The sequence below is a fragment of the Martes martes genome, assembly GCF_963455335.1.
Source record: "Martes martes genome assembly, chromosome: 2".
NCBI classification, from domain to species: domain Eukaryota; kingdom Metazoa; phylum Chordata; class Mammalia; order Carnivora; family Mustelidae; genus Martes; species Martes martes.
The window spans coordinates 23832580-23847707 of record NC_137889.1 but is presented as its reverse complement, the minus strand read 5'-3'; the positions used below and the strand labels follow the sequence as shown (position 1 = coordinate 23847707).

Sequence of the window (15128 nt, the reverse complement as noted above, 5' to 3'; positions counted from 1 at the left end):
ATTACCCACTAATGACTAACATTAAGTTGCCTTTTCTTATCTTGACCAGACACTGCACTATCAAAGAATAGTTTCCTAGAGAATACAAAAAACATTAAAACATACCATCAGATATGGGAGCCTTGATACTAGATAATTTTTCTTAGAATTTAACTTTATAAAAATATTTTATTTATTTGAAAGAGAGAGAGAGAAAGAAAACACATGAGTGGGGGAAGAGTGGAGGGAGAGGGAGAGAAATCTCAGGCAGACTCTGCACTGAGCAGAGCCTGACACAGAGCTTGATCTCACAATCCTGAGATCACAACCTGAGCCGAAACCCAGTCAAGATGCTTAACCAACTGAGCCACCCTGGTGTCCCTTAAACTGTAACTTTTATTTTAATGATTTCAAATAATCGACATCCAGTCCACTGTCACTTGCTTATGATTTTCTATTCTCTCACTTTGGTCTTTAGTTTGCCAAACCAGTGCCAATGGCTCATAATACAAAAACGAATGAGAGTATCTTACATCTACAATGACTACTGGAAAAACAACTAAGTTCTTAGCTTCCTAAAGATAGGTCCACACCTTCTGTTAAAAATCAATGCACTTACTAAGGTGGGAGGAGGGAAGGCTGCTGGGATGAACTACTGCATTTTTTAAAAAACATTTAACTCTATATAGCTTTATATTTACTCGTGCTTTCTCTGAGAACCTCAAATGAAATTTTAACTTTTGGCAATATCATTCTAATAAAACCTTAAGGAGTTAGAGCTAACTCAATTACAAAACTGGGTAGGCAATTTTAAGTTGGTAGATGGGTGTTATTTGGCATTCTTATTCATCTAAAAACTGGCCTAATTCATTCCTATAAAGGATAAGAAGATAGAAAAGAAACTGAGTTGGGATTCAAGAATAGAGAAGCTGCATTATGAAGCCTTTTCACATAATAAAAAGTGGAAAAATTAAAGTACAAGAAAAAAATGCAAAACAAATCTGCCTAATGTTTCAGAAGGCAGTGAGAAGGTACCTGAACAACTGAATACCAACTCTAACACTAAAAGAAAGTGACTCAAGAATTACTGTTTTAACAGTCTTTTGAAAAAAATCAAGCAATATTTACCTGTACCATAGCAACAAGATCTTGTAACTGTCTCAGTTTCTGTTTTGCAGCCATAAGTCTATTGATCTTCTGTTCAAATTCAGCATCTTCTGGAGCCTCATCAACCAGACTGCTCCTATGACTAGTTAATGAAGCCCCACTGACTCCCTCATCTTCTGCTTCATCCTCTTCTTCCTCATCATCTTCACCTTGTGCACCATGAATCCCCTGTTCTCCTTCTCTATTATAGTGACAATCTGCTAAAAGCATGTATGGAATCAGTAATTTAATAAACTTAAGAAGAATACTAATGAAAGAAAATCCATTTCAAAAAAACAATATGGCAAAATTATCCATCAATAGTCAATCATACCTAAAGATGGAGGCATGTTCAGAGCCCTTATGTTGGCAGCAGATCTGTTGTTAATTTCACAATTAGAATTAACTGATCTCCCCTCTCTATTATTAGAAACACACTGTGCATTAGAATTACTATTTACTTCGTTCCAAGTTGCAGCTACTTGTGGATTTCTAAAAGAAAGAAAACAGCCTGAAGTTATTTAAAGTAAAAAAAGAAAAAAAAAAAACACCTAAGAATTAAAAATAAAATCAAAGTTTTTAGAACTGCTGATAAAATAATTCCAAACCATGAACATCACCGGCTATTTCTCTATTTAAATTCCTACTGTGAATAATTGACTCTTGCTTTTCAAAAACTTCTGCTATTTGGAAATTTAAGAAAAACATCCCAAAAAATCCAAGTTATATCTAAAAACAAAGAGGCAGGAAAATGTTGTTAGATATTTCTTATGATTTACTTGCATCTGATCTAACAAAGAGCAAATTTACTGAACTAGTGTACTCAGTGCTTCTCAGTTCGTTTTTCTTTACAGGCTAACTTACGTTTACAGTGGCCAAAATAGTAGACTTAAGCAGACTTACGGGAGAAATGCTTAAATAAAAAACAGGCGGCATTCTATTGAGGATTTCCTGTTCCATAATAGAAGCGTTCAATTAGGAGGAACATGTTAGAAAAACAAACTTCAAATTCTTACCGAATGTTAGTAACAGGTTCAGAGTTTTCATGTTCAGAATCATAATCTGACTCTTCAGTTTCTTCATCTTTTGTGTTTTCATTAACAGCATCTGTCATCATATCTGATGTTTGTTCATAATAATGGACTAATTCTCTTAGTTCATTCAATCTCTTTCGAACTTCATTTAACTTCCTGATAAACAACAAAGATGTATATATAATACTCATTTCAGCATGCTCAATACTCATACAATACTCATACTCATACTCAATAAAGCATGCAGTATTTCCATATAAAAGCAGCCAGCAAAGACAAAATTTAGACCTAGTGCAATATCCAGGGGGTGTGACTATAAAGCAATGAATTCAATTTCAAGAATAGCTTACTCAATATTCATCACCCAATTTTCTTGCATCCTTCCTACTACAGACAAAAAGTATAAAAAAAAAAAAAGTTTCAGGTGTTCATTTGAAGCCAACTTGGTTTCTTAATAGTGAAGTAATTCAACTTAAATACTACCTCTCAGGCAAATCAGTGATGTAGACATTATTAGGCATTTACAGAAGGTTCCTGATCTGTAACACACAGAGATCTATAAAGTGTATAATACATTTACCCAAAACATTAAATTTGTTCAGTTTCTATTAAGTGCCAGAAATTATGCCAATGTTTTTTAATCTGTAAAACACCTTTATGAACAGGTATATCATTACCCCCATTTTGCAGATGAAGAAACAGAGGTAAAGTGAGAATAAGTTATTTGTCCATGGTCACACAGCCTTGTGAGATACAGTTTCCGGGCTTTGTGACTCTAGGGCCTGGGCTCTGAATTTAGAATCATTTGAATATAAAAATCTTCTAATGCAATCCCAACTATTTCTAATCCTTTAGCTGGAAAATGAGAATGCATTAGCTTACAAAAGTTACCTGTATTATAATGTCACATTTCTCCTGGACAACTCAAAGAATGCAGATATAACACACATATACTACTTCTACACATACACTTCTAATACACATATTCTTAGAATACGGGATGATATGTTACATGATATGATAAAGATATTTATCATATTACGTAAATTCAGTTTTTCCAGAATTTTCAACAAAGAAAAAAAAAACCATAATTTATCCCCATTATTCAATTCTATGTAAGCAATGTTTGTAAAAATATTTTACTGGAGTTTTTCAGTTGGATTCAGATGTCCTTCATTTTCACTCTCATTCTGAGAAACTAGAGAAGCAGCAGGATAAGGAACAGATGACGTGAAGCTATTGGATTCTCCATTAACAACTGGTGCTAAGCCTAAAGGCGCAGAGGGAGCTGAAGGTGTACTTCTCTGATCCACAGTTCTTTGTGGAGAGGATGAAGAAGGCACAACTACAAAACAAAACAAAGACCAGCTACTATAAATAAACAAATACGGCCTCAAACAACACTTACTCAGTTTGCTTACATAAAAATAAAAAGTAAAAATCAGTAACACCTTAAATTCTGCAGCTTTAAATTTCAGAAACTTAAGTATCCAATAGCCAGGCCGCTTATTCAACAAACAGACTTAAAACAGAAAGAAAGGGGCACCTGGGTGGCTCAGTGAGTTAAAGCCTCTGCTTTTGGCTCAGGTCATGGTCCCAGGGTCCTGGGATCGAGCCCCACATCAGGCTCTCTGCTCAGCAGGGAGCCTGCTTCCCTCTCTCTGTGCCTACCTCTCTGCCTACTTGTGATCTCTGTCTGTCAAATAAATAAAATATTTAAAAAAAAAAGAAAAGAAAGAAAAAAATAAGGAAAAACAAGGCTAAAATTGGCAAGAACTATTATATTCTATCTTAAAAAGTAACCAGTATACTTCTGATAAACCCAATTCTAGGTTAAGTTAAACAGGGCAAGATGTGGGGCACCTGGGTGGCTCAGTTGGTTAAGTTGCTAACTTTGCTAACTCATGTCATGATCCCAGGATCCTGTGATCAAGTCCCACATTGGTCTCCCTGCTCAATGGGGAGTCTGCTTCTCCCTCTCCCCCTGCCTGCTGCTCCCCCTGCTTGTGCTCTGTCAAATAAATAAATAAAATATTTGAAAAACAAAAACAAAACACAACAAAAACTCAGGGCGAATGTGTATGATGTTCAGTACACCATCAACAACGCTTCACAACTGTAGGGGATTAAGCCCAAAGAGTGTTTCAAATCCACAGCTCAGAGTAATTTTATCTGGTCTCCCAGATGGAATTTTCCTTGTTCCAAAAGATATAAAACAAACTTAAAGTGACTGTAGTACATTCATACCGTGAAATATAACTCAACAATAAAATTTTCTAATTAGATGATGGCTTATCTTCTATAGTCTTAAACTGTATGTTAACTACTTTTCTGTCCACATGGATCAGACAAAGATACCTTATGCCTTCAAGGGCTATGAACGAAGATTAAGAATCTTTGCACTTCTCCATCTCCATCACTTTAAAACTACAGTCATTTATCTCTTTCTCACAGGGACAACCATCATTATTTGTTGTTCACATTATGAATTGCTACAACTGGTTTCCAGAAGTCTCTTTGCTCTATTCTTTGACTATTCTACCTTTTGGTGCTGCTTTCACATTATTTCCCAGTATGAAAAAAATCTTTTCTTAGTCATTAGTAGGCAGAGTGCTACTTTATCATGTATATAAAACTGACCATGGGTCAGTACAACTCTCGAATTTTAAGTTTTTCTTAGCTGTGTCATCTGTGTAAAATAAGCATGGTGGGGGGAGCATCTGGGTGGCTCAGTTGGTTAAGCGTTTGCCTTCAGCTCAGGTCATGACACCAGGGTCCTGGGATCGAGCCCCGCATTGGGCTCCCTGCTCAGTGGGTAGCCTGCTTCTCCTTCATCCTCTTCCCCCTGCTTGTGCTCTCACTCACTTTCTAATAAGTAAATAAAATCTTAAAAAAAAAAAAAATTAGCATCGGGACTAGATTACACTCTAGAGAGACTAACAGAGGTCTTGGGAAAAGAAAGGAGAATGTTTCAGTAGGAAATATTAAGGTTTATTGGGGGGACAGCAGAGAAAAAGAGATGGGTAAGGAATAAGGAACAGGGACTCCAGAGATGTTTTTTCTATCCCTTGTGTTTTCTTTAATAAGACAACAGCTGGGATGTTGAAAAATTATGACCAGCTGGGGTTGACCTTACTGATCAGTTTTCCATGCTAGAGCTCCTACTACAAGAGGCAAGGACCAGGCTTGAGAAGGTGTGAAGACAGCAAATGAGGACCAGTAACTGGATCTCAATCAGACAGAAGCAATAAAACATCTGTGCTGCAGAAAAGGTGGTTCCTAAAGTGTAACTAGTATGACTATGCTTTTCCTATTCCTCCTAAAATGACAATTTATTTCAAAAAAGTTATAAACTTTTCAGTTTATATAGTCTACGAGCTATAAACGGTACAAGTTACAAATTTTTTGCACTAAGCCATATGTACTACATGTCTTTCATGTCTTTTTTTTAAATAAATACTTTCTAAATCTGTTTGATAGTTTTACTTAAATCGAAGTACAAATTTGGATTAGTTTTCCTTTTAAGGGAAAATCTGAATATGCTAAAAAAAATCCAGTAATGTGTGCTGAAGTACCCAATAGTTTACCTTCTCTTTTTCTTTCCCCTGAATTAAAATCCAACCAATTTTTCGAGTCCCAAGTTAATTCTTTCCCTTTACTGAATTACAGATCTCCCATCTATTTGGTTATCAACATATATTGCCCCGTTACTTAAAAACTTTCCCCATGTAAGTCCTATTTCCCCTCAAATATTATAATTTTCTTGAAGGACTATGAGTTCATTCATTCACCAGATATTTACTAAATTAAATTAACTATTGCAAGCCAGCACATATACTCATGTGTGCCCTATCTAATATTGCTGAGCCGGCTTTACTTACATGATGAATTGTTCAGATGTTGATCTCGAAGTGTATGAAGTTCTCCAAGCAGTTTGTCCATTTTTTGTTTCTTTTCCTGTAATACTCTCATTTTGCTAAAAAGCTGTACTTTCTCATCAGGTAAGTGTTCTGAAACTGAAGGATTCCGGCTCTGAGAAACCTCCCTAGTCAATGAAAGACTTTCTGCTTGTCTTCTATTGTCTGGAACAGTTGGAGGCTTATTTAAAATAAAAAAAAGATGACGACCAAGGAAATGAAAGATTTGATTCTCATTTTAAAAACATAAATATTCCTTATAAAAAGCAATAAATATTTGCCTAGGTTGTGCTGGTGGGTAAGCATATGCCTTTCCAATTCCCAAATTACCTATTTCCTGATGTGCCATTATAACATCTATACAGTTTTATGGACACACATTACTACACAGTGGTCTAGAGTTCACTGGACTGAATTACTATCTGGATCTAAATTAAAGGCTAAAAATGTCATACCTTATATAAACTTTCAAAAATATCATTATCTCTCTTGCCATCTTTTTAGAATCATCATCATTAACTTCTTAATCAGTTTTTCCTACCACTTCTTTCCTATGGTTCTCTATTAAAAAAATTTTTCAAAAATCCACTACGGCTTAGGAAATCATAAAATGAATAAACACCACTGAGCTTAAACCTTAACATTCTGCCACATTTGCATCAATTCCTTTTTTTTTTTTAAGAGAAATATAACACTATAGATACAACTAAAGCTCTATACATACCAACCCCCAATATCTCATTACTTTCTCCAGAGATAAACACAATCTGGAATTAGGTGTCTACCATCATGTATGTTTCCATTATTATTGTACCTACATAAGATATACATCCTTCATGAATTTTTAAACATCAACCAAGTGGTATCCTTCTTAAACTCATGTTTTTCATTTATTATAACTCTGGTTCATTTACTCTGACTATAATATTTCACTCTATGCATGTATCATAGTTTATTAATCCATTTTCCTGTTTATGGACATTTATTTATTTATTTTTAAGATTTTATTTATTATTTATTTGACAAAGAGAGATCACAAGTAGGCAGAGAGGCAGACAGAGAGAGAGGAGGAAGCAGGCTCCCTGCCGAGCAGAGAGCCCGATGCGGGGCTTGATCCCAAGACCCTGAGATCATGACCTGAGGCTTTAACCCACTGAGCCACCCAGGCGCCCCTGTTTATGGACATTTAGATTGCTTCTAAATTTTTGCTACTGGCCAAACCTGCCACAAAAATTCTTATATATATATATATCTCCTTGTGAACGCGTAAAGAATTTCTCTGAGACGGGACATTTGCTGAGTCACAACAAAAAGAGTGCTAGATATTGCTAAGTAATTCTACAACATGGTAGACCATATTCATTTATTTTTACCTGGTCCGCAGACAGGAGACATTGACTCTTCATACTAATTTCCAGTGAAGAGGTTAGTATTTCACCCTTTCTTATTCAAGGCCCATAGATTGAAATTTTGCATTTAAATCATTACTTACAAAGGTTATCAAATTGTAACACTTATTAACTCTGAAATTAAACTTAAGAACTTTCTCCAAAATTGTCAGTAAACTACTTAAGGACACAGATTCAACTATAACTTAAGCTTTAGAGGTTATGACCATAAAGAATCTTTGAGAGGAAAAAAGAGCATACTATCTACTAGCATACAAGGAGAAAGCGTCAATTATCACTGCATTCAACGCAGATTTTCCTCTAATTAAGTGTTTCTCCAAGAATAGTCCCCAGACTACCAGCAGCATAATCATACATGTATAATGTATGCATCATACATACTTTGGGAGTGAGGGGATCCCAATGATCAGAAAACTACTCCCCCCCCCTTTTTTTTAAACAAAATGCCAGGTGATATTTATGCTACAGTAAAGTTTGGGAACAACTGGCTTAATTACTATCATTTTAAACTCAACGATACTAAAAAAATTAGGGACACCTGGGTGGCTCAGTTGGTTAAGCGACTGCCTTCAGCTCAGGTCATGATCCTGGAGTCCCAGGATGGAGTCCCTATCGGGCTCCCAGCTTGGCAGGAAGTCTGCTTCTCCCTCTGACCCTCCCACTTCTCATGCTCATTCTCTCTCTCACACTCTCTCTCTCAAATAAATAAATAAAATCTTAAAAAAAAAAAAAAAGAATTTAAAAAATTAAATTACCTGAGAATCACGAAGCTGATTATGAAAACGCTGAATTAAATCATTCAATTCTTCATTTAGTTCAGAGGTGATACTAACTCCAGATAGGCTACCTGTAGTTTCTGTTACAACTGGAAAGAAAATTAATAACTATTCATTAAAGCAAACAAATCAATAAACTTTTCAATTTCTGAGAAGCTAAAAATAAACTTGGGGGGTGTTAAAAAAATGTTACCTAACATAATTTAAAACTAGTTAACCCTCAGATTTACCTCCCAAACAATCATTTTAATAGAAATTTCTAACTAACCTGAAAACAAAGTGACAGAAAACTCTAGTACAGTGATTCATCTTTTTCTGTCCCATCATTTGAGGGGGGACACTGCTACACTCCAATTAAGAATAATGACTAAATGGAGCAGGGAGAGGACAGGCCTATCAGGCTGGGTTGGGGGAGTGGCAGGGAAAGTGGTTAATCTGAAAAAGCACAGTGATACTGACAGGTCTCAATCCTTACCTTCCCCCAATAGTATCAATGCTCTAATTCAGGGATTGGCAAATTGTTTATAAAGATTCAGAGAGTACATTAGTCAGGCTTTGTGGAAGTAGTTTTTTTATCAACCACTCAACTCTGCCATTGCAGGAAAAAAGCAACGACAAATGATACATTAACAAACAGGCATAGATATGTTCCATAAAACTTTATTTTACGCAGAGGGCCAAATCCAGCTGGCCACAGCTTGCCGACCCTGTCAGTAGAACAGATTATTTACTGAAGTGGTTGCCCGTGATAAAAGCATACTACAAGACCATCGCTTTTATCTTCCTATGGCAGTATTCCTGAGGCATTCTGAAGATAATTCTGACAACGGGTCACTGCTCTACTATCCAACCACCCCATGCTTATCCTTTCCAGCTCTAAGAGACACTAGCTATAAACTGCTTCTGTTTTAAAGGAAAATACTACCTTTTTCAAAGAGAAATTAGAATTTCAGGGCTAAACAGAATCCCAAGTATCAGTGCAAACTCCATTTTGAAAAGAAAGAAATTACAGTGCAGATTACTAACACACAATGCCAGCTCAGTAAAGTACAACTCTTTACCATAACTATTATTTTGCCTCACTTACATACCAGAAGATTAAACATCAGTCTGGTTTTTCATCAGAAATCTCATAAACACAAGAGAAAAAGCTTTAAAATTACTAACCTAAAATTCTTTTTAAAGTCATATAAAAAATAAATTTAATCTTAAACCTTTGCTCATTCAACTCCTGGTGTCTGCCTCTTCATAGTATACTTTAAAGAAAAATAAAAAAGTTCATATTCAGGAAAAGACCTCTGACCTAGAATTCAAGAAATCTGATTTTACTAATACATCATGTAAGTATTGTCAAGTCACAAATTCTATGTTTGAGCTCCTTCCCTCCCACATGAGATTAAGAGAAAAAGCTCTGGTGACTAACCTACAATTTTGTGATAAACAAATGAGATGATGTAAACATTAAGTATCTGAAATATCATCACCACCACAAGCAAATCTCTGAAATCTAGAACTTGAAAAATACTTAAAATACTTAAGTCATTAGCCATTAACTAGTATGTCATTGTTTAAATATTTTGTTTTGTTCCAAATTATCTATTTCCTCAATATAAATGTAAAAGCTAATAAATTCTGGACTTTACAAGGGAAAAATGTGTTGAAAATCTATCTAATTATTACTATATATATTATATATATAAAATACACAATTATGTAATTATTACAAAAGAGTAAGTTACTACTTGCAGGTAACACCATTCCATATGAAAACGCAAAATTAAACAGTGATCAGAGGGCTAAGCCACTTGGCTAGGTGTGGACAGCAGCATAAATTCAGTAATAACAAGGTAACCTCAGTGAGGACCTAAAATAGCCCACAGGAAATAAATTATCATTAGACTAGGATAACAGACTAGAAAATATACCTTAGTTTTTACTGAGTTTTATTAGGTAACAAGTTGTTTTCAGCTTAATGAGAAATTAAACAGGTTTTAACAGGTTTGAAGATGTTGAAACAAACTATAAAATTAGACTCCATACTAAAGAATTCAGTATAATTTCCACCTAAATAATACATGGCTAAGAAGGAAGAAGGAAAAATGAAAAAAACGTTTCTGAGTCTCAGGAAGACTATATACAGAATATGAATACAGTTCAAAGGAACTAGTATATACAACTGGGCACCTAATTGAAATAAAAGAGCTACTACCAACATGAGAAGCTAAAGGAGCTCTACAGATTCATGTATTTTCTCCCTTAAGGTTTCGACCTTTCCTTGGTAGGCAAGAAAAGTATGGCAATCCCAGGTTAATCAAAGTGGGGGGAAAAAAACCATGAAGAGCCCTATCAGTGTGAGGTACAAAAACAGAACTACAGCCTGTTCCTTTTACCTCTTAAGGGTACTCTCTGATGAAAAGGAGAGCGAGCTGGCTGGCTGCCGGGTACAGAATGTTGGCCAGGAGTTGTCCCTGCAACCTTTTCTGCATAACCAGAGAAAAGCACAGGACAGGGTAAGCCTCATATGTAGGTTTCTAAACTAGTCAACAATCAAAATCTGATCATATAATAACCAGTATCCACCTTGCAATACCACTATCAATTGAGCCTTACTTATAACAACATGCTACACTGTTGCATACCAGAATCATCCATCACAGCAATAGCTTGCTCTGCTTTGTGCTGCAGAGCAAGAAGCGCAGCCTGTCGTCCCTGCAGAGCTCTCAGTTGCTCCTGCTGTTGTAACATCCTTTTTAGTAAGTCATGCTGTTTCTTCAAATTTTCTATCTCTTCCATAGGCTCCTGCTGAGGATCTCTGGCCTGGAAAATAAGACCAACAATACTTACATATGATTATTAAAATTCATGTTCCTGTTTCAACTACCAATGGCACAGTACAGACACAGATGTTAATTAGTATTAAAAACACAATGGTAAGTAGTTTCAGTAGACTTGAAGAAAAAAAGAGTAAGAATAAAATGATGACACAGAGATAGCCTACCATGTTGAGTTAGGTAGTTAGGTAATTCACAGTAAAAGATCATAACCAATGGCTTAGCATGAAGAGGAATTAACAAAGAAAAAAAAAAGCATACAAAACAGGTCAAAGGTCAAAAAGAGCTACACACACACACCCCCACACACAAACGAAGGATCCAGACCTTTTGGAAAAGGAAGAACAGATCATACCAGGTTAATATCCTAAAAATATCCTTGAAGATCAGACTAAAAAACATTCTGCCCCACTTGTAGAAGTGATGTTAAAAAACACTAATAAAACAAAAACAAACCCACTATTTTCTAACCAAGGACATAATTATAGAAACACTTTTATTTAATAATTTGATGTAAGCAGCTTTCATTTACTTAAATCTCATTTCATAAGCATAAAATAAAGGAGAAAACTTTATATTTTGTATCAAAGATAGCATTATTATGTTTTCTTTTAAATTATGCTTACTTAGCTTTGTCTGAGAAATTAAATACTCTGAAATTCCCTCCAAAAGCTATCATTTTACCTAAAAGTAGAGGAACTAGATTAAATAGATGTGACTTTAAAAAATTATAAAATGTTAAGTATTAATCTTAAAACCAGTGAAATTTAACCCAACAAGAAAAAAATAAAAGTCAATCAAGCAAAGAAACTAATTTAAATATAACTTGGGAAAAATAAAGTATAAGCCAAATTACATATGAAATGTATGTATACCATACTGGAATTTTTCATCAATAATTTACCTTTTTAAAAATCTTCTATTTTGGAAGTTTAAAGATTTTACCGAATATTTACACAGAATATTCCTATTAACTTAGAAACATTTAGTCAATTTTAAACTTGCATTGCTACCAAATTTTGGTTGGGGTTATGCATATTTTAAGTGAGTAATCCCAACTGCCAAAGTTATTAAGGAGAATAAAGAAGTTCAATAATTTCATTTCAAGGTAAAAACACACTGATCTACTTTATTTATGTACATGTGATTCCTAGAGAAATTACGGAAACACAGATGGCTCCAGAGATTCCCTCCTGGGTGACATCCTTTGTTGATACTCTGCAAAAATCCCTTCTCTTCACCTTCCCAAGAGAGTAAGTACACGGCTCTAAATTAAATACTGGAAGAAAGTAAGGTCAAATAAGGAAGTAGAAAGACTGTGGTAGGAATATCTGATGTACAAATCAGAGAACTCAGTCAGTGCTGCCTCTATCCTGTACTGACTGACTAGATTTCATGAACGTGGAAGAGAAGCAACTATCCTGGTCAAATCAGTACTTATTAAAGATTTTCTGTTGTCTCAAAATTCCAAAAAACTAAAGCCTTTTTCAAATTAACTACTGTGTACTCAATTTTCTCCTCACCTATACAAGTGGAGTTAAGCTGCTAACACTAACATTCATTCCTGTCAGAATTCATCTTCTTAGTTCTGGCTTATTTCTATTTATAATCCTCCCATCTCTCAAAAATACGTAGTTCAACCTTCAATTAAACCTTAAAGATCTCTAATTTTAAATAGTTGACTAACTAACATTCTAGGGTTTTACCCTTTAAGAGGCAAACTTTTAAAAAGAACTTTAATCCTTGTTAGTCACATTTTCTTTTAGATTGTATTTACTTATTTGAAAGGGATAGAAAGATAGCAATGGGGGGTGGGGGATGGGGCACAGGGAGAGGGAGGGAGAAGTAGGCTCCCCGCTAAGCAGGGCAGGGGGACGGGCACGCAGCAGGAGCCTGGATCCCAGGATCATGACCTAGGCAGAAGGCAGAGGCTTTACCAAATGAGCCACCCAGGTGCCAGCTGTTACACATTTATTTGCAAAACTCTGATACTCAAATTATAAAGAATTCTGAACTATTTATTAAAGGAAACACAATTACCTCCAGATTTTTCACTAATCCAAAAATGAATTCCCAACACTTTTGAAATTAGGAGAGTTTATTACTACTTAATAACTTTTGCATCCATATAATTAACATTTCAAACTAATACTCAGAAAATCTGAGCTGAGGGAGGCAGGAAGGGATTACAAATATAAAGAAAGGGAAAATGACAAAATGGAAATAAAAATACCTAGGGATTAGAACATGTCAAGCGGACAGTGCAAAGAACAGGAATCCAAAAAGCAAGTGAAGAATACATTCACCCTTCAAACACTATTTGCACTTAAACTTTTTGAGTCACCTCCAACAAGTACATTTTTAGTTTACAGATAAAAAATTTAACTTAGACATGAACTCCAAAGCTACATACAATTACAGAATTGAAATTTCAATTTCAGAAAACTCTGTCTTCCTTTTCTGTAGTCAAATGAGGTTCCTCCAATAATTTTTCATGGATCCAAATTTATTTTTTTGGCTGAAAAGTACTTCAGATAATATGTACTCCATTTTTTTCATGTGAAAGGTGAGAAACAATAAGCCCAGAGAAGATAAAGCTGTGATTTATCCAATATCACAGGGCAAGTCAGGTTCCTAAGTTCTAGGTTGGTGTTTCCCACACCATACTGCCTGCCTCAAAATTATGTGCTCAGGTAGTATTAAATACAAAAGTCTAAGACACCATGTCTGAGAAACATAGTCTGGTTTGGGAGACAAACTTAGCCCACATGAAATAACTAGAAATGATGGAAATAATATCCAAAAAAGAGTAGATAATATTTTTAAAAGCTTAATAAAGTCTCTAAAAGCTGTTAGTGAATGTGCAGGAAAGAGGAGTATGGGAAAATAATGAGGGCACGGGTACTTATGGAAGGCTTCTTTTTAAAAAGTATGCAAAGTGTCATCATGTCTATAAAATATTCCAGAAAATGGACTCTCCTTGTAAGCAGCTGGAGAGTATCAACCATTTCTTATCAAGCTACAACTCAGAAGGTTGTTTTAGGCTCTAAATCAGAACTTTTTTCCTACTGTCCTAAAAGAGTATGACATCTTGAAAAGATGGTAAGTAGGGAATGAAGATGAGGTAGGGAGAACACAATTCTGCATAGCAGAGGAAAAATAAAGTCAGTTGGTGAGAATGAGGAGTTTTTTCTAATAAAATAGTATTATGAATAGAGTACTGACAGAACTACTACCCTAGGATGGCCCTAAGAATCAAAAGATTAAAGAGAATCAATTGGAATAAACTGCAAGAATGAAGCTCAATAGACAGTAATATTCACACATACGGCTATTTTTCAAGGAAACTGAAAAACAGAAAAAATGGTTTTTAAAAGTAAATATATCAGCTTAGGAAAAAAAAAGAAACACTGGCAGATTTTCCTGTTTGTCACTGTTCAGAAAACTTAAAGAGAACAGTAAGTTCCAAAGGATATTTATTGAGTCTCACACTTTCTCTTCTCTAATGTTACTAGTTTTAAAAATAATCAGCTACTCAATTTACTCTTCTGTTGTACTGGGCACCTTTTGCTTAATATTTCATAGTACGATCATCTTAGCTAATTTCAAACTGTATCCTTAAATTCTTACGGGAGCCAGGAAAAACAAAACAAAGCAAAACAAAACCAAAACCTGCCAAAATATTTAGAGGTTCTGTCATTTTTAAACAGCCAAAAAAAAGTGCATAACAAAATAAAGACCACCCCTAGTTAGTATAAGCTACTAATAAAACATAAGAAATTATAGTCTAATCTCTACTTATTAAAATAGGATTTTTTTCTTGCCAATGGGTATGGGTACTTTCTTACAAATGCTTTTACTAAAACTTAATTTTAAGTGTAACCACACAAACAGCTGTCTTTAAACCTTTCCTGAGTGCCTTTATGGAAAAAATCATGGAAAATTTAGAGCAAACAGTGGAGGAAAAAAAACCAGGAGAAACATTACCAACAAGTCAACTTTCTTGCTTAAGTATTTTTCTTTAAAAAAAAAAAAA

At 34.9% G+C, this 15128-nt stretch overlaps 1 protein-coding gene across 1 annotated transcript in view; it reads right to left on the bottom strand.

The window, feature by feature from the left end:
- PCM1 (pericentriolar material 1) overlaps positions 1 to 15128 on the bottom strand; it is an 86433-nt gene that overhangs the window by 53047 nt on the left and 18258 nt on the right. The window contains exons 11-18 of the mRNA XM_080797196.1: positions 10901 to 11078; positions 10652 to 10741; positions 8241 to 8350; positions 6041 to 6257; positions 3303 to 3504; positions 2142 to 2315; positions 1460 to 1617; positions 1108 to 1346 (exon numbers count right to left, since the gene is read on the bottom strand). Of these exons, the coding sequence (XP_080653322.1) occupies positions 1108 to 1346; positions 1460 to 1617; positions 2142 to 2315; positions 3303 to 3504; positions 6041 to 6257; positions 8241 to 8350; positions 10652 to 10741; positions 10901 to 11078 (1368 nt within the window). The remainder of the gene's footprint in view (positions 1 to 1107; positions 1347 to 1459; positions 1618 to 2141; positions 2316 to 3302; positions 3505 to 6040; positions 6258 to 8240; positions 8351 to 10651; positions 10742 to 10900; positions 11079 to 15128) is intronic.